Source organism: Adiantum capillus-veneris, chromosome 23 (genome assembly GCF_014529385.1).
Source record: "Adiantum capillus-veneris isolate H3 chromosome 23, ASM1452938v2, whole genome shotgun sequence".
NCBI classification, from domain to species: domain Eukaryota; kingdom Viridiplantae; phylum Streptophyta; class Polypodiopsida; order Polypodiales; family Pteridaceae; genus Adiantum; species Adiantum capillus-veneris.
In genome coordinates, this window is record NC_140953.1 from 42,083,369 (window position 1) to 42,105,199 (window position 21,831).

The 21,831-nt window shown below is 45.4% G+C and overlaps 1 protein-coding gene across 1 annotated transcript in view; it reads right to left on the minus strand.

Moving 5' to 3' along the window:
- LOC147427703 (coatomer subunit zeta-2-like) overlaps nucleotides 1–20,769 on the minus strand; it is a 40,215-nt gene extending 19,446 nt beyond the window's left edge. Inside the window, exons 1-4 of the mRNA XM_086497162.1 lie at nucleotides 20,611–20,769; nucleotides 20,377–20,536; nucleotides 19,766–19,913; nucleotides 19,568–19,645 (exon numbers count right to left, since the gene is read on the minus strand). Of these exons, the coding sequence (XP_086353288.1) occupies nucleotides 19,568–19,645; nucleotides 19,766–19,913; nucleotides 20,377–20,536; nucleotides 20,611–20,616 (392 nt within the window). The 5' untranslated portion in view covers nucleotides 20,617–20,769. The remainder of the gene's footprint in view (nucleotides 1–19,567; nucleotides 19,646–19,765; nucleotides 19,914–20,376; nucleotides 20,537–20,610) is intronic.
- Nucleotides 20,770–21,831: the final 1,062 nt, after the last annotated feature.

Sequence of the window (21,831 nt, forward strand, 5' to 3'; positions counted from 1 at the left end):
AGTGGGCGACAAATTAGATAGGTGAAAGCAAATAAGGTTTGAGTCTAAAGTCTACCGCCCTTTTTGGATTAAACAGGCCGGTTTCACCCCACTAATTGGGCTTCTCATATGTCCATGTACAGTTCTGGGGGTTTTATGCGCGTTTGCCAAGGCAAGAGCCTTATGTACAGGAACTCGATTAGCTAATTGCTAATCCCCTTCAGGTACGCACAGTTCCATCGCGAAGGAATGCGAAAACGGAGAGTTTTCTCGCGTGAAAACTCGTCCGATTTGAAAGGGAACTGTCCCATTGCGTGCGGGAGCACCTGAGACACGTGTAGGCGTGCTCGCTCCGCTCGAAATGGTCCAAAACAGAGAATTACAGCCTGCGGTGTTTTTCTACATGTTTAGGGGTTCGCACCTAAACTGCAGGGAATTGCCAAGGGAGCCTCGGAAAGGCTTTGTGATGCGTGTACAGGGCAGTAGGCACCAAACAGTGGCAAAACAGAAAATTACAGCCTGCTGAATTGACCTACAGCTCACTGGAAAGCTTCCATACCGCAAGCGAAAGGGTCCTTGACGAGTACTTTTGACCTACAGGGATATTTGCATCGTTATGCTGGTGAAACTCGGTCAAAAAACCTGCAATTCCAGCCATGGACAGGTTTGGACAGCTTGGCGAGGGCTAGGTGCAAGGGTTCGGATCGTTTATTTGTCAAGGGAGCCTCGGGAAAGCATTGGGTGCTTGTACAGGCCATTTTGGAGAGATTTCCCACGAGGAATCTCGTCTAATTCAAGGGGCAAGTGACCCTGCAGGTGCGAGAGCTCGAGGGTTACCCAGAAAAGTGATCGGCACGCGGATCGGAGCGCAAAACAGAGAATTCAGCGAGCTGCAATTTCTCGCTAGGTTTTGCAAAGCGCTCTAAAGTGCGTGGAAAGTCAATGTTTGCTTGGGATTTTGTCCGTGGAGACTTCTACTGTGGTTATGTTGCCGAAATTGGGTTGGAGTAGAGGAATTTCAACCCGATAAAAGTGGGACAACTTGTGGAAGTTACAGGTTTTTCTCGAGTATAATAAGAATAAAGAAATACCGAAAGGGGCGCCAGTCTTTGGGGCCAATAGCGTGTCGTTGTCTGCTTGGTAGCGCTCTAGCTGCTAGGCCGTGGTTTGTCTTGAAGTGTTGAATTTCAGTCACAGGCTTATTCGTGAAGTTCCTTTGTGTCGTAAAGTCTAAAGTAAAGAATTTCGGGTGAAAGCCAACGCCTATCGCCCTACGGGCCGGTTTCATGCTTGAGTTGCTTAAGTTGACTAAGTGTCACGTGCACATCTAACGCTATGTGTACGTGGACAAGCTACTTCATGGCAAGGGTTCAGTTCAATCAATTAGCCTAGCTTAGGAAGTGATCTGGCACCTTTGTGAGTCTGTTCGCAGACCGTGCATGGCCAAACACTTAGATTAGATGCATATCCTCTGGTTGCACACAACAATGATCATCAGATTTCCATGAGAACCCATCAAGAGCATTTTTACAGTGCATAGACCTATTTTCCCATTTTAGCCAATTTTTCACTTATTATTTTTAAGTGACTTTTGTTGGGAACTACGTAGGGAAAATTTAGCAAGCAAGTATACAAGTAAAGCTAGCGCTAGCATTTCTGGCAGAAGAGGCAGCAGGGACCTGACATCCAACAGCGCACCTTCTCAGCAAGACCCCCCCGGCAATCAACACAACGTTTTCGGCCAAAGACCAACCTAGCGTTTTTGCCAAGGACAACTAGCGTTTTTGCATTGCAGCAGCCTGGCGATAACAACATCAAGCACAAGGCTAGCGTTTTTTCATCAGATCACAGATCAGCCCTAGCGTTAGCAGAATCAACCCTAGCGTTTTTGGATCAGCAGGACTCCTAGCGTTTTGCAAATTCATCGCGACAGAAACCCCAAAAGCATCAACGTTTTCAGTTTTCAGCATTAAGACACTGAAACCGGCCCGTAGGGCGGTAGGCGTTGGTTTTCACCCGAAATTCTTTACTTTAAACACACACACAGAGCACTTTGCAAAGAGAACCTGCGACGGGAGTTAACACTTGAATACACACACGGCTCGGAAGCTAGAATGCTCCGAGCAGACGCCGACAACCTGTAGGCCCCAAAATTGGCGCCCCTTTCGGTATTTCTTTATTCTTTAGGAGGGTAAATTACAAGGTAAGGTCCTGGGAATCCTTCACGTGTATCCACCTAGATACCATTTGATTTGGCCAAATTTCGGCAGCATAACAGCCCCAAAACTTGCGCGAAACCCATTCCCCTGCTGGAACTCGCTTGCACTGACGTATACCCTCTGATTCCTGTCCAAAAACAGTAAATTCAGCACGCTGTATTTACTGGTTTTTGCCCTGTTTTCAGCCCCAAACAGTCCCCTAACTGTCCTTTGCCAGTGGGGCACGATTCCCAATGATCCTGGCGTCCGTATGGCTGAAGAACAGTCAAATTACAGCGCATACACAACGCTGATTTTGCACCTGTACGGTGAGGTTATGACCCTCACCAGTGCCTGCTTTGGAGCAGCAGTTAGCTACCCCTGTTCCTGCTCAAGGAGGCTCTTGCCTCAGCACAAAAGCATGAACCCACACAACTGTACATCAGTCAAATGAGTAGCCCTCTTGTGGGGCATCACATAACTGCACGTAGGGGAGAAAGAGAGCAGTGTGTAGTGTGCAGGGCATCACTCCTAGCACCACACTGTACATGAGAGGGAAAGAAAGCACTCCATAGCTCTTAACCTGTGACAGGTTCTCAATGAAGCATCCTCCCAGCATAAATCGAGCGCCCCCTCTTCTGCCCTTAACCTGTAATGCATCTGTGAACAAATAGATGCAAAAAGGAGAAGATTTCCATGGCTGCCAAAACCTGCGTATCGCTGAAAACGCAGCAAAACAGCCCTGTAAACACGCATCTGATGCCTTCCAATGCTGAAAATGAGCTCCTTGGACCTAGGCAAAGTCATGGGAAGCTCAAAAATGGAGAGAAATGGCTGAAAATCCAAGTTAACAGCCTCCAAAACTGCTCTCAAAAGTCAGTTACGGGTTCTGTTCTCCCAGACTTGGTAAATTGACCACAAAGTGCCACTTGGCACTCATACATGCAATTTTCCCGCATTGGGTTTCCTGCTTAAAAATCTCTCAACTTGTGCATCAGTTGACTTTGCAGCAGAGTACTAAAATGTTCCCTTGGTCATACCGAAGGTAATGACGCGAACACATTTCACGGCCCAAAATAGCAGTTCCCTAATTTTTAGGAGATGCTTCCGTCGAGCTCCCGCTGGTCTTCTGACCATCTATCCTCATTGGGACCGCATCCAAAAGTGCAATGTGGCCCAACTGTCGGATACTTTCTGTTGGTGATCCCACCTTGACTTTATGCCTTTATTGAGTTCACTTCCTAGTATCCACCAACTTGCTAAGTGCGACGGGGGGGACCTGTATGATCTTGCTCTGAGCCTAGACATCCTCTTACTGTACGAATTCCAGTGCCGACCAACTTCCCGTCTGCGGGTGAAACTACCGTTCACATTGGCCATACAATGTCCGACCATTTGCTACTTCAAAAAGAGGGTCTTAAACAAATAAAATAAACCCCATTGGAAAGAAACCAACAACCAAGGTTAGCAGTTGCCACATCTCTGTGACATGGTTAATAACTGCCACGTCCTCGTGACAGACACCGCAGTAGAAGTCCCGAACCTCGCAAATTTCACCTTCCCACAGCAGATCCTCGCCGCACGGTAAGATCAACGAGCGTTTACAGATTCAGCCTGGAAAACGCAGATTTCAGCATCTGCGTTTTCAGCGCGTCGTCGTTGCATCGTCGTCATCGACATAGAGTCAGAATTCAGCACATAAAGATTTGCAGATTTCAACCATTAGCGTTTTCAGATTTCAGCCCGTGTCGTCGTCGACATCGTCGGCAAGTCCAAGCATTGTAGAGATTTGTCCAATCAACAGTAGACCCAGAGTTACCCGGAACGCGGAACAGGAACAATGACGGGCCTCCCTGCGGAACGAGGGAACGAGAATGGGTCCAGAACGGGAACGGCGCAGTACGGGAGGCTAAAAAAACATCCAAATATTGTTTTTTTTAGCGTTATGTGTTTGAATACAAGTAGTACTAGAGTCCTTTGACTCTAATACCCACAAAAAACACGATTTGAAGACCATTCAACCTTATTATGACTTGATTGGGATGTGCGGCACCCAGAGTACATAGCACATACACAACATCGAACAAACACAATGCCCATACACAATTGTCAATAACATATGTAACTACAGATTAGGGCTCTCAGATAATTGCAAGAGTAGAAGTCAGAGATAACACTTTTCGCTTAATTATGGCTAACAAGGCCCGCCAAGGCGCTACAAAAAAACCAAAGGTGACATACCATAATGAGAGTCGAAACTACAAGGGGGCCAAACCAGTGACCACAATACCAAAAGACTGAAGGTGACAAATACCATAAAGATGCTAGCTACAAATGTCAAAGAGGACAAGGCTCAAGCAGCCATACAAAAAGGTAAGGATAATGGAAGTCCTAAAGTCGCAACGCTCGAGCCTCAAGCCTCAAGACTCAAGAGCCACTAGCCTGAGAGGCCTCCCAATTCGTAGTAGCCGGCTGTAAATCGTGCACATCCTCCCATTCCTCATCATCGAGCTCTAGGCCCGGCTCGATCTCAGCCATAGATGAAGTACACCTAGTGTTGGTCGATGTGCATCTCCACCTGCCTGAGGAGCCTCTTGCTCCATCTCCCACTGTGTAAAAGGATCTGTCTGTTTGTCTGTACCCTTGCAAAGCATTTTCAAATTTGTGCTGACAAAGACAAGATCATTAGCTTTCTCCACTCCAAGCCAATTTCTCTTCTTGGAAGCAATGTGGCTAAAGGTACTCCACAATTGCTCCAAGCATGAGGTACTAACTGACTGGCTGAGAATACGGATCGCCAATCTCTGAAGCTCAGGGCCATCATAGCCATAGTTCTCCCACCAAGGCACTGAACCTATCTTCCTGCGATCAATCTGAGCATCTGGACTGCCAAATGACCCCCGCATCTCTCTATACTGTCTCAACTCATCTCTGACAATGCGTCGCCCATCTCTGTCTAGAACCATCTTGTTTAAGATCTCTGTAAATTCGCTCATGTGTCTCTTGCCCTGCACCTTGGAACTTTGGATCCACCATGTATGCTGCCTCGTGTAAAGGAGAGGCATAAGAATTCCACCTTGAGCTGCAAAGCGTATGGATCTCCTCATATCGCTCTACTTTCGGCTCAAACTGTGCAATCTGCTCGATCATGCGGTCCATTGCCTAATAAATTTTGCCAATGCAAGGATCCATGCCATCCAGAACTTGAAGCAAATGAACCACCGGTTTTACTTGTGCATCTAGACTCTTGAGCTCCTTCCAGAACTCAAGATCATCAGCCTTATCCTTGCACAAAATCCCTGCAATTGTCTTTGCATAGGGGGAGGTGGTTAACTCATCACTGATGAAGACCTGTCGAACCCCATTTTGACATTCAGACAGCCTGCGCACAAGAAGAAAGTTGAATGCGAAGCGGGTGTCTAAATAGTGTAGAAGCACTTTGCCGCCCGACCTCTTGAGGTACTCACTCCGAACCAAGTTGTGATTGTTGATGAAAGTAACAATCTTCATTGCATCAGCAATGACTGGAGCGATCCAGTCTAGCTTGCCGATGTCTTTTAGAAGGTTGTTCAAGCAGTGTGCCATGCAAAAGCACACTGTCACATGCGGATAGTGGCCCTCTATAATAGCTGTTGCTGCCCTGTTTGATGCCTCCCTATCTGTGACAAAGGCCACCACGTGTTGCTCACCGATCGTTTCTATGGCCGCTGTCCACTCTGCAGAGAGAACATCGACGGACTTGCCACTCTCGGTGGCATCATGAGAATGCACAAAGTACATCTCTCCCCTCGAGTATGCGACGAGACCATGGATAGATCTCTTCCTTGTATCGCTCCACCCGTCGGCAATGAGGGAAACGCCATGTTTTGCCCAAAGACGTTGAATATTGAGGGTTGCTTGCTCCACGATATCCTTCTCTAGATCGAGCAAAGAGCCTATAAAGATAGCGGCACATAGCCAATGCCATACTCTCCTATCCGTTGCACCAAGACTTTCCAATACTCCAACCTATTTCGATCAAACATAGAAGAGGTTAGTATCAAAAAGGCGAAAACGACGATAACGGAGGAAATAAGAGAGAAGATTGATAAATCATAAACCATACCTTGCCGCAACAAATGGGATATGGTCGTGATAGAAGAAATGGGGCACGGCCGCATCCACCTCTTCCTTCTTCTTTGGGTCCCAAGAGGTGGCAAGGGTCCTTTGGCGACAAATCGGACCCGATGAAGATGCACCGGCACCTAAACCGGGCAGAGAGGAAGAAGGGAAAATGAGGGTCTTTGGATCGATACCTTTGCGTGCGGGCTTGGCTTTATAGTTGAATTGCCGATCCTTTTCCTCGAGCTCCTTCCTCTTCTATATGGTTACGTTGGTGCAAAATCTCACCTCATGTCCCGGCACTCGAAGAAAGTGTGCCCTCACTTTGTCATGCCCCCCTTTCCGCGTGTAAGAGCATAGCTTGCATGCCCATGCACGAGAACCTCCCGCCGCCGACAAGGTGCCCTCCGAAGTCACTTCATCCCACCACGACCATTCCTTCGCCTTTTGAGTGTTGCCCGCATGAACGGAGGGGTTTGTACAAGAAGAAGAGGCCATGGATTATCCGTGAAAGAGAGAGAGCTTGATCTTTGAGGGTTTGAGAGAGAGAGAGAGCTTGAGAGAGGGCTTGAGAGAGAGAGGCTTGATTCCATGAGAGCTTGAGATAGAGAGCTTAAGAGAGAGGCTTCACCTCTTGAAAGTTGAGACCGAGAGAGAGAGAGAGAGAGAGAGAGAGAGAGAGAGAGAGAGAGCTTGAGCCTTGAGGGTTAGCCCAAGAGAGAGGTTGAGAGCTTGAGCCTTGAGGCCCTATGGCTTGAGAGTTGAGAGCAAGGGAGAGAGGGCACACAACCTTGACTTGAAGCATTTGTGAAGAATGGGGGAAGAGGGGGGAATATATAAGGCGTAAAAAGCTCATGCTGGCCGTTGGCTGCCAAAAAATAGCCGTTCCAGAGCCCCTAGGCCACGTTCCCCGGTAACTCTGAGTAGACCGCTCTCATCATAGAGAGTGGGGCCTTCAGAGGAGGGTTTTGACAACATTCTGGTGTCGTATTCTTCTCTCTCTATCTCTCAGTCTCAGTACCTTCAGTCACAATGTTTATCACCTTGTTTGTGTCCATTGCACTCTCTAACTAAAGGAACGGAAGGCTCTCCCTTCCGTAAGTAAACGGAACCCTTGAGCACAGTTCAGAGCACTCATCTTGAGCAAAGTTCAACACACTTCCGTTGCACCTGACATTGGTATCAGAGCTTAGATCCTTCTCTAACACAGATTGCAAGCTAAAGAAGAACCTCGAGAACATCAAGAACCTCACGAACCTCAAGGACTCAAGACCCTCAAGAACCTCAAGACTCCACAACCCCAAGAACCCAAGACCCACAAGAGCCCAAGTTGCTCGTGAACTTAAGAACCCAAGACTTCAGTGGATCGTCATCACCCGAAGCGGAATGGATACTTCGCATTGGTGGTGGTGAGCATGGGAGTGGCGAAGAAGAGTTTTCCCCACCAGGAGGTTCCCTCCCCCTTCCCCATCTACGCCAAGGATTGCACCAGATCCTATGGAGGCTTTCGACAAGATGATGATGGATCGAAAGTTAGAACGCGAAGAAAGAACAACGGAAAGAATGGCAGCCATAGAGCGTAAATACGAAGAAAGAATGGCAACCATAAAGCGTGAGCACGAGAAAGCACGTTTGGAAGCCCAAATATGAAAAGCCGCATTAGATCGTGAACATAAAGAAAGACGGTTAGAGCGTGAAACACAGAGAGCCCAACACATGCAAGAGTTATTGCGACTCTTTTCTAGTGTGCAGGCACAAACTGCAAAAAATCAAGAGAAGGAGACTCTCTCAGTCTCTTCTTTTCCAAAGCATGACACACATGATCATGAAAATGATAATGATAAGCATGATGATTTGCATGATCAAGATGTGATTATTCACAAGCATGATGATTTGCAGGATAAAGATGTGATTGTTCACAAGGATGATGGTTTAGTTGATGCTTTTTCTAGTGAAGCTAACCTCATTGCAGATTCGATCAATCACGAAGAACCAATCTTGGCTCTCGAGTCGAGGTCCAAAGAACCCCCACAGAAAGATTCGATCAATCACGAAGAACCGATCTTGGCTCTCGAGTCGAGGTCCAAAGAACACCCACAGGAAGTATTCTGTGTTCACATGATTAGTCAGTACGTATTGTTCGCGTGTTTCATTCGTGATGCTTTCTTGTATTTTAGTCACCGTCTTTATGTGATCCCTTCTCATAGGCATGATATATTGTACGATGAACACGATTCACTCATAAATGAGCATGGATGTATGCGGATTACTCATGGAAAGATGAAATGTTTGCACCCAAGGAATTCACATTCCATGTCTCTTCCTTGGCATGACACAGTATCCGAAAGAACACAAGAAGGATTGAGCATCAAGCATAGGCGTTTCCATGGTGTTTTGCAACAGTTGATTGATTTAAATCAGAAAGTCAAGATTCGATCCCATTGTTTGCGTGTGTTTGATGAACAGTTTGGCACTCCATCACTTTGTTCATCTGCATTACATGCACAGTTTTTTCGAAAGAATAGTCTTTTTCCAATCACTTCACATGGAATGGGTATGTTCATGTTTTTGTGTTGGAAGTGGTTTCAGGAATTTTCATCCTCGGAGATCCTTGAAGAAGGTAGACGCATGACTATCGACGACGTTGAAGCATTGAAGGAGCCACAGATGACTTTGTGTCGCTTTCAGCGCGGCCCAAAGAAGCAAGCATTGCAGACCTTTATGACGTTCAAGTATCGCATGACCCACGCATCGGAGTGGGCCAGCAAAGAGTCCTTTCCAGGATTCCAGACATTGTTGGCGATCTCCCTCGACGCCATATAGTTCAGTACCAGTACCTCACTTTGAAAAGGAGCGGATGTCACGTGCACATCTAACCCTATAAGTACGTGGACAAGCTACTTCATGGCAAGGGTTCAGTTCAGTCAGTTAGCCTAGCTTAGGAAGTCATCTGGCACCTTTGTGAATCCGTGCGTGTCCAGACACTTAGATTAGATGCATATCCTCTGGTTGCACACAGCATGATCATCAGATTTCCATGAGAACCCATCAGGAGCATTTTCACAGTGCATAGACCTATTTTCCCATTTTAGCCAATTTTTCACTTATTATTTTTAAGTGACTTTTGTTGGGAACTAGGTAGGGTAAATTTAGCAAGCAAGGATATAAGTAAAGCTAGCGCTAGCATTTCTCGCAGAAGAGGCAGCAAGGACCTGACATCCAACAGTGCACCTTCTCAGCAAGACCCCCCCGGCAGTCAACACAACGTTTTCAGCCAAAGATCAGCCTAGCGTTTTTGCATTGCAGTAGCCTGGCGATAGCAGGATCAAGCACAAGCCTAGCATTTTTGCATCATACACAGATCAGCCCTAGCGTTAGCAAAATCAGCAGGACTCCTAGCGTTTTGCAGATTCATCGCAACAGAAACCCCAGAAGCATCAGCGTTTTCAGTTTTCATGTCACAAAGTGATGACGTGGCGGACAACAAAAACCCTAATTTCTGCCAGAAACCCTAAAATTCCTGCAAACCCTAATTTTTGCCAAAAACCCTAAATTCCGGAAATCGCGAAGGCGGATTATTAAAATATATATATATATATATTTTTTTTGGAAAATGATGAGCGACGCGAATTTTGCTTTTGCTTTTTTTTTTTTTAATAAAAAAAGAGAATGATTTTAAAAGCTTTTGGGGCTCTGCTTTTGGGCATCCCTTGTAACCTTTAAATTAGTGGTGAGGGCCTCACTTCTCAGAGCATCTGGACGCAGAGTCTGAGAGTGAAACCCTAACCGCTCTCTTGTACTTTGATGATTGATTAATACAAAAAGAAATACCGAAAGGGGCGCCAGTCTTTGGGGCCAATATCTCTAGGCACGGAACCCCGCCGGGCCAGTGCAAATCTATTGTGATCTGTGAATTGTTTTGAAGTGGTTATTTGGTGCTGTCGCGGTTGATTCTTGACTTGGAGTGTCCAAGTCTGTTACAGTGGTATCAGAGCACGGCCGATTTCTCTTTTCCGATCCCCGAAATTTTTTTTCCGCGGCACCTATGGCTTCAGGCAATGATCAGTCGACTCCCTCTGCATCTGGAGATGCGGGCTGGGATCACAACGAAGATTCAGACAGAGAGTATGGCCCGCCTCGGCCTACTCAGGCGGAGCAAAGAGAGATGGAGCGTCGTCAATTGATTGGTGATGCAACAAAGATGATGCTCAATTTTGCCAAGGACCCGAAGATGGCAAAATATATGAACCAGACCTCTTTGAAAGAGGTACAGATGGAGTGGCAGAGAACCACAACACCACTCCCGAAACCCGCTCTCAAGAAACCTTCTGCCTCCAAGAAATATACGGAGAAGGAACTGGAGAACGTGGTTGATGCACGGATTGCTCAGCTTTTCGACATGCAAAAGAAAGGCAAAAAGCACGGCAAAAAGCAGAACAAAGGTACTGACTTCCCGGGATATTTGGGTCGTCAGTCGACATTCGACAAAGCAAAGAAACGGAAGAAGCGTGTTCGATTTGAAGGAGTACCCAGTTCTTCTTCTTCTTCTTCTGACAGTTCTTCTAGCTCCTCGGATTAGAGCGAAGAAGACAGAAAAAAGCAAAAAGCGAAGCAAGAAGCAACGCTTTGGAAAGGGCAACAGAAAGGCAAAGAAGGCTAAATCTCGCCCAAAGACTCACAGTTCTACTGAGGACTTATCTACAGACAGCTCAGGTTCCGATGACGGAAAGTTTTATGCGAACAAGAAGAATTTTTACAAAGCCAACCAGTATGACTTTCTCGAAGATAAAAGCAAGAAAGTCCGAGAGTTTAAGGAAGGTGGCCACTCGATCAAGTTTGATACTTTTCAGGATACTCAGATGCTTCGAAGGCTTTGTCTTTTATACAGCAGTTTGACATCGCTTTCGCGGGAGGACGCTATTCAGAGCACTCCAAGATTCGGAGAGCTGCCTCTTACTTTAAGGGGAATGCTCGTACTTGGTGGTCCACGCTTCTATTAAGCAAGACTGTGCCAGTTACATGGCTGAAATTCAAGAGGCTTTTTATTTCTTCTTGGTTGACTCAAGAGTTTGAGCGAGATATACGAGCTGCTTGGACCCATCTCCAGATGACCAAGAGCGATACAGTGAATTCTTATTGTGAAAGATTCTGGAGCTCTTCATTCAAGAAGATCTCGTTCAGAGAACAGATTGAGCGGTTTACCTTGGGTCTACCTACAGAGATCCGAGATCACTGCTTGGAACAGAAGTCAGCTTCTATTCAGGAGTTGATGAGTCATGCGAAGCGGGGCTTTGCCATTCACTCTGGCAGTCTGACCTACCCCACAGATGAGGCCATGACACAACGAGCTGAACAGACTTCTGGGAATGAAAGTAGAATGAAAAAGAGCAACCCAGAGAAAAAAAAGGATGCACGACCCAAGCTTACTCCTGAGGAGAGAGCTCGCTTCATCAGAGAGGGGAAGTGCTTTGGATGCGGGAAACATGGACATATTTCCGCGAAGTGCCCTGATACGGCACAGAAAGAACAGCATGATAAAAACGACGACAGGTCTGAGAGTTCGAGAGCAGCTGAGGAATGTGGCAGAAAAGGCAGATAGAAAAGCAGAACTGGTACCACATGGCGTGGGACCTGCACCGAATCTAATGAATGAAAGTACAAACTTTGCCGCTTTCGGGGCAAAGCGAAGGATCAGGAAGCTCTTTTGAAGGAGCCAAGGCCAACTTCTTTTCACTTGGAATTGGCGGCTCGATTTGGAACTACGCCCGACAGACTGACGCCACAGGCGGAGGTAGTTCGACTGGCACCCGGATGGGATGTTGCCATTACACCGAGCATTGGCAAACTTCGTTTGCAATGACAGGGGTGTTCAGGGCACGTGAGTGACGTTCTACTCGGGATCCCTTGGTACCACAAGAACTATGCCGTGGTTGACTACCAGGCCAAGAAAGTGACTTTGATAAATGAAGGGCTTAGAGATTGTACTTGAAGAACTTCAGTTTTCTTACTCATTCTTTTGGGAGAACTGAACGATGGATAAAAGTTGAATATGTTTTGACCTGAAGAAAAGAACGCCAAGATTTTTTTCTCCACGCTCATGCCGATTGCTTTTGAGAGGGCTTGAAGATCATACCATTGATCTGATATCGGGAAGCACGCCACCGAATCGGCCACCTTATCGTGTGAGCCGAGTACAGAATGAAAAGATTATGAACTCAGTGAAAGACCTCTTGGAAAAGGGTCTTGTCCAGCCTAGTACTTCACCGTATTGCTCTCCAGTGTTGTTGGTTTTGAAGAAAGACGGATCTTGGAGAATGTGCATCGATTATAGCACTCTCAACGAAATCACCATCAAGAACAGATTTCCGATTCCTAGGATCGATGATATACTCGACAGGTTACAGGGATCCTCGTGCTTTAGCAGGATTGACTTGAAGAGTGGATATCATCAGATCAAAATAGCGCCGGAAGACGTCTACAAGACAGCTTTTCGGACGACTTTTGGGTTATTTGAGTTTTTGGTGATGCCTTTTGGCTTAACCAATGCTCCTGCGACATTTAACCGGATGATGGATAGGATTTTTCGAGAGTACGGGCTATTTGTTGGCACTTTCTTTGACAACATCATTGTTTTCTCCAAGAATGAGGCAGAACACAGAGATCATCTGCTTCAAGTCTTTCAGGCATTACGAGATCACACGTTAGTGATTAATGCAAAGAAAAGTGAATTTTTCCTACTAGAGATACACTTTTTGGGACACATTGTGTCAGCAGCAGGAGTGCGAATGGACCCGGCCAAGATAGAGACTATCCGTGATTGGCCCGATTTGAGGAATGTCCATGAAGCTAGAAGCTTCTTGGGACTGTGTTCGTACTACAGGCGGTTCATACGAAAGTTTGCAGAGGTTGCTTCCCCTTTGCATACCTTGACACAGAAAGGAGTACCTTTTTCGTGGGGACCCACAGAGGTGACTGCCTTTCGGACATTGAAAGAGAAATTGACTACGGGACCTATTTTGACTTTGTCGGACTTGCAGAAGTCATTTGAAGTATATTGTGATGCGTGTGGTCGTACTCTGGGTGCGGTCTTGATGCAAGAAGCCCATGTCATAGCTTACGAGAGCCGTTTGTTCTCTAGGCCGGAGATGACAGCACAGATCTATGGGAAAGAGCTTTTGGCGGTTATCCACACTCTTACTCAGTGGCGGCATTACCTACTCGGAGCGGATTTTACTGTCTTTACAGACCATCAGAGTTTGCGCTACTTCTTGTCACAGAAGCAGCTTTCGGAAAAGCAGATGCGGTGGGTGAACATCTTGTCACAGTTCCACTTCCAGATTGTCCATGTGCAGGGACAGAAGAATGTGGTGGCAGATGCTTTGTCTCGGAAACCGTTGGTTCTGGCTATTTCCGCGATACATCATAGGAGCTTCGAGGATATGGTCGATCAGTATGCCACAGATACAGGTTTTGCAGATATTTTCACACGGATACGGGATGGGGAGACAGTAGCTGGATACACCCTTCGGGAAGGCTACTTGATGAAAAAGACTATGTTGTGAGTTACACAGCCGTTGAGGGAAAAGGTTATGACTGATTGCCACTGTCCACCTTTTACGGGTCACCGCGGCATTGCTACCACCATGAAAGGGGTAGAGAGAGATTTCTTTTGGCGGAGACTGAAGAAGGATGTGGAAGAGTTTGTGTGCAGTTGCTTGGTATGCCAGAAGGTCAAGTTTGACAAGCATAAGGCACAGGGATTGTTACAGCCTTTACCCATACCCACCCGCCCCTGGGAAAATATTGAAATGGATTTCATTTTTTTTTATCTCCCGAGAATACAGAATGATCACGATGATTTTCCGATTACATGGCACGCCTGAGACGATTGTCTCCGACAGAGACCCCAGATTTATGAGTTTGTTTTGGAAGGCAATTTTTGAGAACATTGGCACGCGGTTGCAGTTCTCGTCATCGTTCCACTTGCAGACTGACGGGCAATCTGAGATTGCCAATTCAGTGATTTTAGATTTATTGAAGTCTTGTATCTCGCATCAGAAGACTCAATGGGAAAAGAACTTACCTTTGGTGGAATTTGCCTACAATAACACGATACACTCTTCGACGGGGAAGACGCCATGAGAGATTGTTGAAACTGCTGCGAAGGTTCCATCCTTCCTGAGCACGAAAGATTAGAAATTTGAAGCGGATGAATATTCGCGAGATTTGGATACGGCTTTTGCCAAGGTTCGCGAGACTTTACAGAAGTCTCAAGAACGACAGAAAAAGGCAGCGGATCGCCATCGTCGCGACTGGAAACTGAAGGAGGATGATTGGGTGCTCTTACTTTTGAGAAGGCACGCCTAAGAAAGAAAAAGGGAAAGGAGAGGCTTTTTCCAAAGCTTAGTATGTGATACTACGGACCTTTCCAGATCACTGACAAGATAAATGATGTCTCCTTCCGATTGGAACTGCCAGATACTTGGAGGATTCATAATGCATTGCATGTGAGTCTCTTGAAACCTGTTAAGGGTGATGTGCCTGATGATGGGGAGCCTGGTGAGCAACCCAAAGTGGAAGAAAACGAGGAGATCCTTGTTCCTGAACAGATTTTGGCACATAATGATACGAAGAAAGGTAAAGTCCGAAGGCGATTCTTGGTTAAGTTCAAGAACTTTCCTGCATTTGATGCGAAGTGGATGGAGGAGGAGGACCTAGAAGATACTCCTCGGATTGTGAAACTTTACCTCGATGTTTTGGTTTAGCATAGTCTACTCCAAACGGAACCCAGAATTCAGCTTGGCCGGAGATCTAGTGCAGTGGGATGCACAAGAGGGGAGTCACTCCACTCCTTTGTCAACAGATGCCTCGATTTTGATACTAAAGTCACTGATGTCTCTTTGAGCTTCAGGGATACTGAGAGCTGACAGTATTCTGCTGGATGACTTTATGAAATGGAATTCCTGATTACGATACTGATTTGTTCTTGACTTCTTGTGAGTGCAGGAACTGATAGCCGAAATGACTGCAGCATTTTGGTCTGATTGATCTCGAATAGACATGGTTGCAATAGGGGTTAGTCAATCGGACATCGATGAGGTCCCGATTGGACCTAGATGTGATTGCTAGCTACATTGCCGACAAATCATGGTCTAAGATCCGAATGAATGTTGAATGTCATGTGATGTCTTGTGATGTCTGGTGATGTCTTGTGATGTCGTGTGATGTGACTGTCGATTTTGTACATGTGCTAGATGTGTGTTCCTAGTACGAAGGTACTAACAGTCAGTGTCTGCTAAGACGGTTTATGGCTTTTGTCGGTTTTGCAAGCGTAATCGCGGTCGATTACAATGCTTTCAAGAGGGGGGTATGTCACAAAGTGATGACGTGGCGGACAACAAAAACCCTAATTTCTGCCAGAAACCCTAAAATTCCTGCAAACCCTAATTTTTGCCAAAAACCCTAAATTCCGGAAATCGCGGAGGCGGATTATTATTAAAAAAATAAAAAAAAATTTGGAAAATGATGAGCGACGCGAATTTTGCTTTTGCTTTTTTTATATAAAAAAAGAGAAAAGACTCTCTAAGAGAGAGAGAGAACTGATGCTTTTGATTTTAAAAGCTTTTGGGGCTCTGCTTTTGGGCATCCCTTGTAACCTTTAAATTAGTGGTGAGGGCCTCACTTCTCAGAGCATCTGGACGCAGAGTCTGAGAGTGAAACCCTAACCGCTCTCTTGTACTTTGATGATTGATTAATACAAAAAGAAATACCGAAAGGGGCGCCAGTCTTTGGGGCCAATATCTCTAGGCACGGAACTCCGCCGGGCCAGTGCAAATCTATTGTGATCTGTGAATTGTTTTGAAGTGGTTATTTGGTGCTGTCGCGGTTGATTCTTGACTTGGAGTGTCCAAGTCTATTACATTTCAGCATCAAGACACCGCAGTAGAAGTCCCGAACCTCGCAGATCTCACCTTCCCGCAGCAGATCCTCACCGCACGGTAAGATCAACGAGCGTTTACCAATTCAACCCGGAAAATGCAGATTTCAGCATCTGCGTTTTCAGCGCATCGTCGTTGCATCGTCGTCATCGACATAGAGTCAAAATTCAACTAAATAAAGATTTGCAGATTTCAGCCATTAGCGTTTTCAAATTTCAGCCCGTCTCGTCGTCATCGACATCGTCGGCAAGTCCAAGCATTGTAGAGATTTGTGCAATCAATAGTAGATCGCTCTCGCCATAGAGAGTGGGGCCTTCGCAGGAGGGTTTTGACAACATTCTGGTGTCGTATTCTTCTCTCTATCTCTCAATCTCGGTACCTTCATTCACAGTGTTCATCACCTTGTTTGTGTCCATTGCACTCTCTCACTAAAGGAACAAAAGGCTCTCCCTTCCGTAAGTAAAAGTAACCCTTGAGCACAGTTCGGAGCACTCATCTTGAGCAAAGTTCAACATTCACTTCCGCTACACCTTACACTAAGATGCTTGAGGTGCTTAAGGTGCTTGTCGTGCTTATTGACCAAGGTGCTTGAGGTTCTTCATGAAGGTGCTTGATGAACATAGTTGCCACGGAGTTTCGAAACGTTTCGTTTGAAACGAGTTTCAGAAGTTTCGAAACAGTTTCGTTCGAGAAAGAAACGCCAAAACAGAACTTTCGTTGCAAACTAAAGAAATGTACGTAAGTTTAAGTGGTATAAGCTGAGATCTATGTTTTAAGCATTACCTTACAATTAGACATGAAAAAGAGGGAGAATAGGACTAACTTTCATCATTAGAAGCAAGACAGAAGCTACATTCATGACATTGAGGATTTCATGCCCGAAACAAAGAACAAGAGGCTTCAAGGTTTACATGTAACATGAGCCTTTACTTTACCTTTGAAACGTCCATACTCATACAGAAATGTTTCGTACGTTTCATGAGTGAAGAAACGCGTTTCTTGGCAATACTGTTGATGACCAAGGTGCTTGTGGTGTTCAAGTCAAACACGACTCCTACATTGGAGGGGGCGAGCCCTAAGAGTAGGGGATGAGAGAGAAAACACACACACTCAAGGCAAGCCCAAGACTCAAGAGGTACAAAGGACACATGTCAAGCCCCTAGCCCTGTTGCCCTCATAGTGTACCTGAATCCTATTGGATGGCCTTTAGGGAGGTCCAATGAGAATTTAGATGCATTTAATTGATTAATTAAGCTCTCTCTCTCTCAAAGGGGGAAAGAGGGACACTTGTCCAAATGCTACCCTTATTGCTTGATATGACCAAAGCCTGTGATTGGCTATAAGCCTTGGCATGGGCCAAGGTGCAAGCTAGTGCTAGGGGAGAGAGGGGTCGACCGAGGCAAGCTAGGGCTCTCATTTCTGCACATTCTCTCACACAAACACATTCTCTCATGTGTTGAGCAAGAACTACATCTCCTTCTCCAAGCTTGAGAATAGAGAGCCTACACCAACACCTCTTCGGTATGGAATGCAAATCCAACCAAGAGTCAAGCTTCAATGGCATGCTCATCTTCTTTACCATCTATATTACTATGCTAAGCTAAGCTCCAAGAGTAATCTATGGTGAGGAAAGTACTTCTTTCTCGTATGCTACATCTTCTTCCTCTTCCCTTCCTTCACTCCCTGCTAGCTCTCTCCACCTTTGAAGGTGTTTCAGGTCTTGGGATTGAGGCCGGGGACAAGTTCATGTTATTTGCAAGTTAATTAGGGAAATAACATTGGTGCATGAAGCTTATCATCTTCATGGCATCAACAAGGTCCCAAGGAACACAAAGAATTTATTGTACCAAGTCTCTCTTTATGGGAGAACCTATAATACAAAAGCCTTTTGGAGGGGGGACCGGCTCCAAGTAAATCCGGTCCTCAATTGTTCTCAGTTTCTCTAATTCTCTCTCCTTTGGAAGTATTGTTTATGCCAAGCTTACTAGGTATAATGTTTACTTTGCTACCTTCAATGAAGTACTCTCCTTATGTTCATTAAATATCCTCTTAAGAAAATGCTCAATATTGTTACTTTAATTCTGCTACAATCAATGTTATTAGCCAAATTCCGTTACATTTAGGGAGGGCAAAAGCTCCATCAAATTCTCATAAATGAAACCATTAAAACGATTTATAAATAAGTTTGACGAAAGCTCAGTTTGTAGGTGAGACCATCGCACATCTGTCCACCACCCGGGAATTCAATCAACGCGGCAAATAGCTCATTGGATTCTTCTAACCTAGAACTACATGCACATCATGCCAGATGCCCACCGTAGTATAACAACACCTGTCAAAACACATGTAAAAACCATTTATGAAAGAAGGTTCCAAAACTGGAAAATTGGCTCTAGAAGTTGATGAAGCGTGTCCACTTGCCACATAGAGCCATGTGTACGTGACATTTCTTGGCATCTTCACAATTGAGATTCCATTGACCATGTTGCGGGTGACAACTTCAGCGGCTCATGGCGGTGGAGCTACTACTCAACAAGGACAGCCCAACATGGACATATTGTGGAAGACATGGACATACTACACCTAGATGTTATCGTAGACAGAGACTTCACTTGGCGATGGATAATTCGTCGTTTCTTGGCTTGGTTCTCCAGATTTGTAAGCGCACACGCACTTTCCTCCTCAGCTTCCCAACGTCCGTTGTTGAAGGGAAGGGGGGCGGGGGGGTGTTAGAGCTTCACATTCACCTTCCAGATGCTTTCACTCATGCCTATGGCTTTTCTCACATGCACTCAAACCCTTGGTCATGAGTTGGCCAACCTTTCCTCTTTCTGGTGGGGATTCTAGGCACCTATGGGGTTTGCACCAGACATTTTGTCCATTTTATTATTTATTCCCAGTTTTCTGGATTTTTTGTGCCTCTCAAGCTGTTGAGTTGTCGACTTCACTCTCACTCTCTTGTGTTCTCTCGCTCGTGTTGTGTTTCTCTGCCGTTGCATACTCTAATAGTGTACGACAAAACATGTGGAGAATTTCCACCCAAGAATTATTGTCATCTCATCATGAAACTTGATCCGGCCAAGCTTGAGCTGAGCTGATCATGTCTTTAAAGACTAAGAGTCTAATTAAAAACACCACAAACATTGTATTGAGGTAGAATCTTTGCATCAAATTGCCATTGAGTTTGCTTCATACAGAATTGCATACAGTTTTTTCAATATGGTTTATTTCAATGCAATGAGCCAAAACATACAAACTAGATAATATATAAACAATACACAAGCTATTAAAAAAAACAGTTCTCGATCTCATTGCACTTGATCTAACAAAAATGGACGAAATGTGTCCTACCCGCCATCTACAATCTCGTCTAGACAAAGAAAGATGAGGTCCAAATTTTCAAGAACTGTTCTCTTGTCAACGTTGTTCCTGACAATGAGCACAAAATAACAGTAAGAGTACGAAATCCATCTGCTGTTCGTTCCTTGCAATCACATAATACAAATTCCATGATAAAACCATGCCCGATGAGTAGAGAAGAAAGGAGACCTGAGCAGAAGAGAAACCGCATCGAAGAAACCTTGTAAAACTGTTGCCAGAATGAGTTCATTCTCATCATCACCCCCAGTCACATAGAAGTGTAGATCAGATACAAATTTGTATACAACTATGTAGCCATCAAACATTCCTATTTCCGCTGCAATAACAAAAATACCAGTATTTGTAATATAATTCTGTCTATGAAACGCTGGCTAGTTAAACTAGCTTTGGGAAAACCAGATCAAATTTCACAAGGATACAATCGGCCTAACGGATGCAGGCTTTTCGGTATATGGGACCAGTTAAATGGTACAGAATTGATTGAAAAATAATTTTGTGCTCTTTCATGTGGCTGCCTCTTGCATCAAGTAGGACAAACCACATCGAGGAAACAAAAACAAGCTCTCCTGTCAAGTAGATCCTTTCAAATTCCTAGACTTAGCTGGGCTATGAAGTAACCACACACATGAAAACCCACTACACGAATGCCACTAATTCCTTATTAAAACTAATAGAAAAATGTGTTCTAGCTAGATACTTGTTCCAAGGTAGCATAGAGCAACAAATGTCTGCAGCAAGCAGGGAATCCAAGAGTTGAAGATTGCTAGTAAAGATCTCACCTTCTGCTCGAGCATTGGTGCGCTGCGTCTTCGAGAAGACGGATTTTTCAAACGCAAGCTTTGAGGCGAGATTGGGCCACTCATCGCAGAAATATTTAACAGCGACGCGCTTCCCTTCCGAATCCAGCAGCAGAATGTTCTTTATCAATGGGCACGAGAGCTGCGCGCACGCATACACACCTACACATCAGGATCAACCCGGGTAAAGCGAATTCAGATCTGCGTATAGTTCACCTCCATCACTGCGTTTGCCTCGAAAGTGGCCGCGATGCAGCGCTGCGTCCAGACTCCAGTGGTGGAGAGAGAGAGAGAGAGAGAGAGAGAGTGTGTGTTTGTGTAAGAAAAAGATTACAGTCGGATAGGTTAATACCAGCAGCTTAATATCCATACTTTATCACGAAGAATCTTCCAAGATTCGATGTGGCCTCTAGTAACAAAACCGACGTTCAACCTCGGATTCAAACTCACACACGCCGGGTCAAAGTCTCCAACTCTCCACACTAGGTTTGGAGGTTGTCCACATCTGTCAATATCGACTAACAGCTCTTTCCTTTTGCTCTTCAATCAAAAACAGAATTTGGCAAAGATTTCCACTAATTGATTACTTTTTGAAATGGGTACCACATACTAGTAAGCTAGGAAATAGATTGTGTCACTATTGTACCGTGACCCAGCTAGCTAGGTCACAAATGGTTGCCATCCACTTGCAAAACTTTTTTGGTTCCTCTAACGGGAGAGAGAGAGAGAGCGCACGACACGGGATGTGGGGTGGAGCTCCAAATCTCATTATGTGAGCACCATGTGAGAGTCTGAGTGAGAGCTCCTTATTCTTTGTATGTATAAAGAATATGGAGATAAATGTGTGTGGTCGGACACTGATCGGCGGACACGAGCAAAGCACGGTGAGACACACCGCCTTTACCTAACATTCTCCCACTAAAGGCTGTGTGCTGATAAGTGGCGAGAAGACTAGCTTACAACTAGTATATACAACAGGTGAGAGAAGACGGCCCTCAATCTATGCCCACTGGCTCACTCTGTAACCTCTCTAGTGTAGATGCAACATGCATACCACAAGGGCTAGAGCCACGATGACACTCCTCATGCAAGTATCGAGTGACGACTTGCATGGCTCCACAATGCACAATGCCAGTGTCAGTCATCGCACGACACCTGCTCTCCATGCAGCACATCCGCAAAAGAGACACGCCTCGTCTCTCGCTCCAAACATGGCTGCAATAAAATCGAGACTATGCCATCTCGAACCTCAGACACATGCATAGGATATACCAATCCGTTGCGGGCTCCTCTGGCAATCACTAATGAATCGCAATGCATCTGGAAAGACTGCTCTCTAAGCAGTATCTGACAACCAAAAGCTGTCAATTGTCTCATTGAGATCAAGCTCTATCTCAGCTGAGGAACATAGCGCACATGTCGTAGCGTGTATGACGC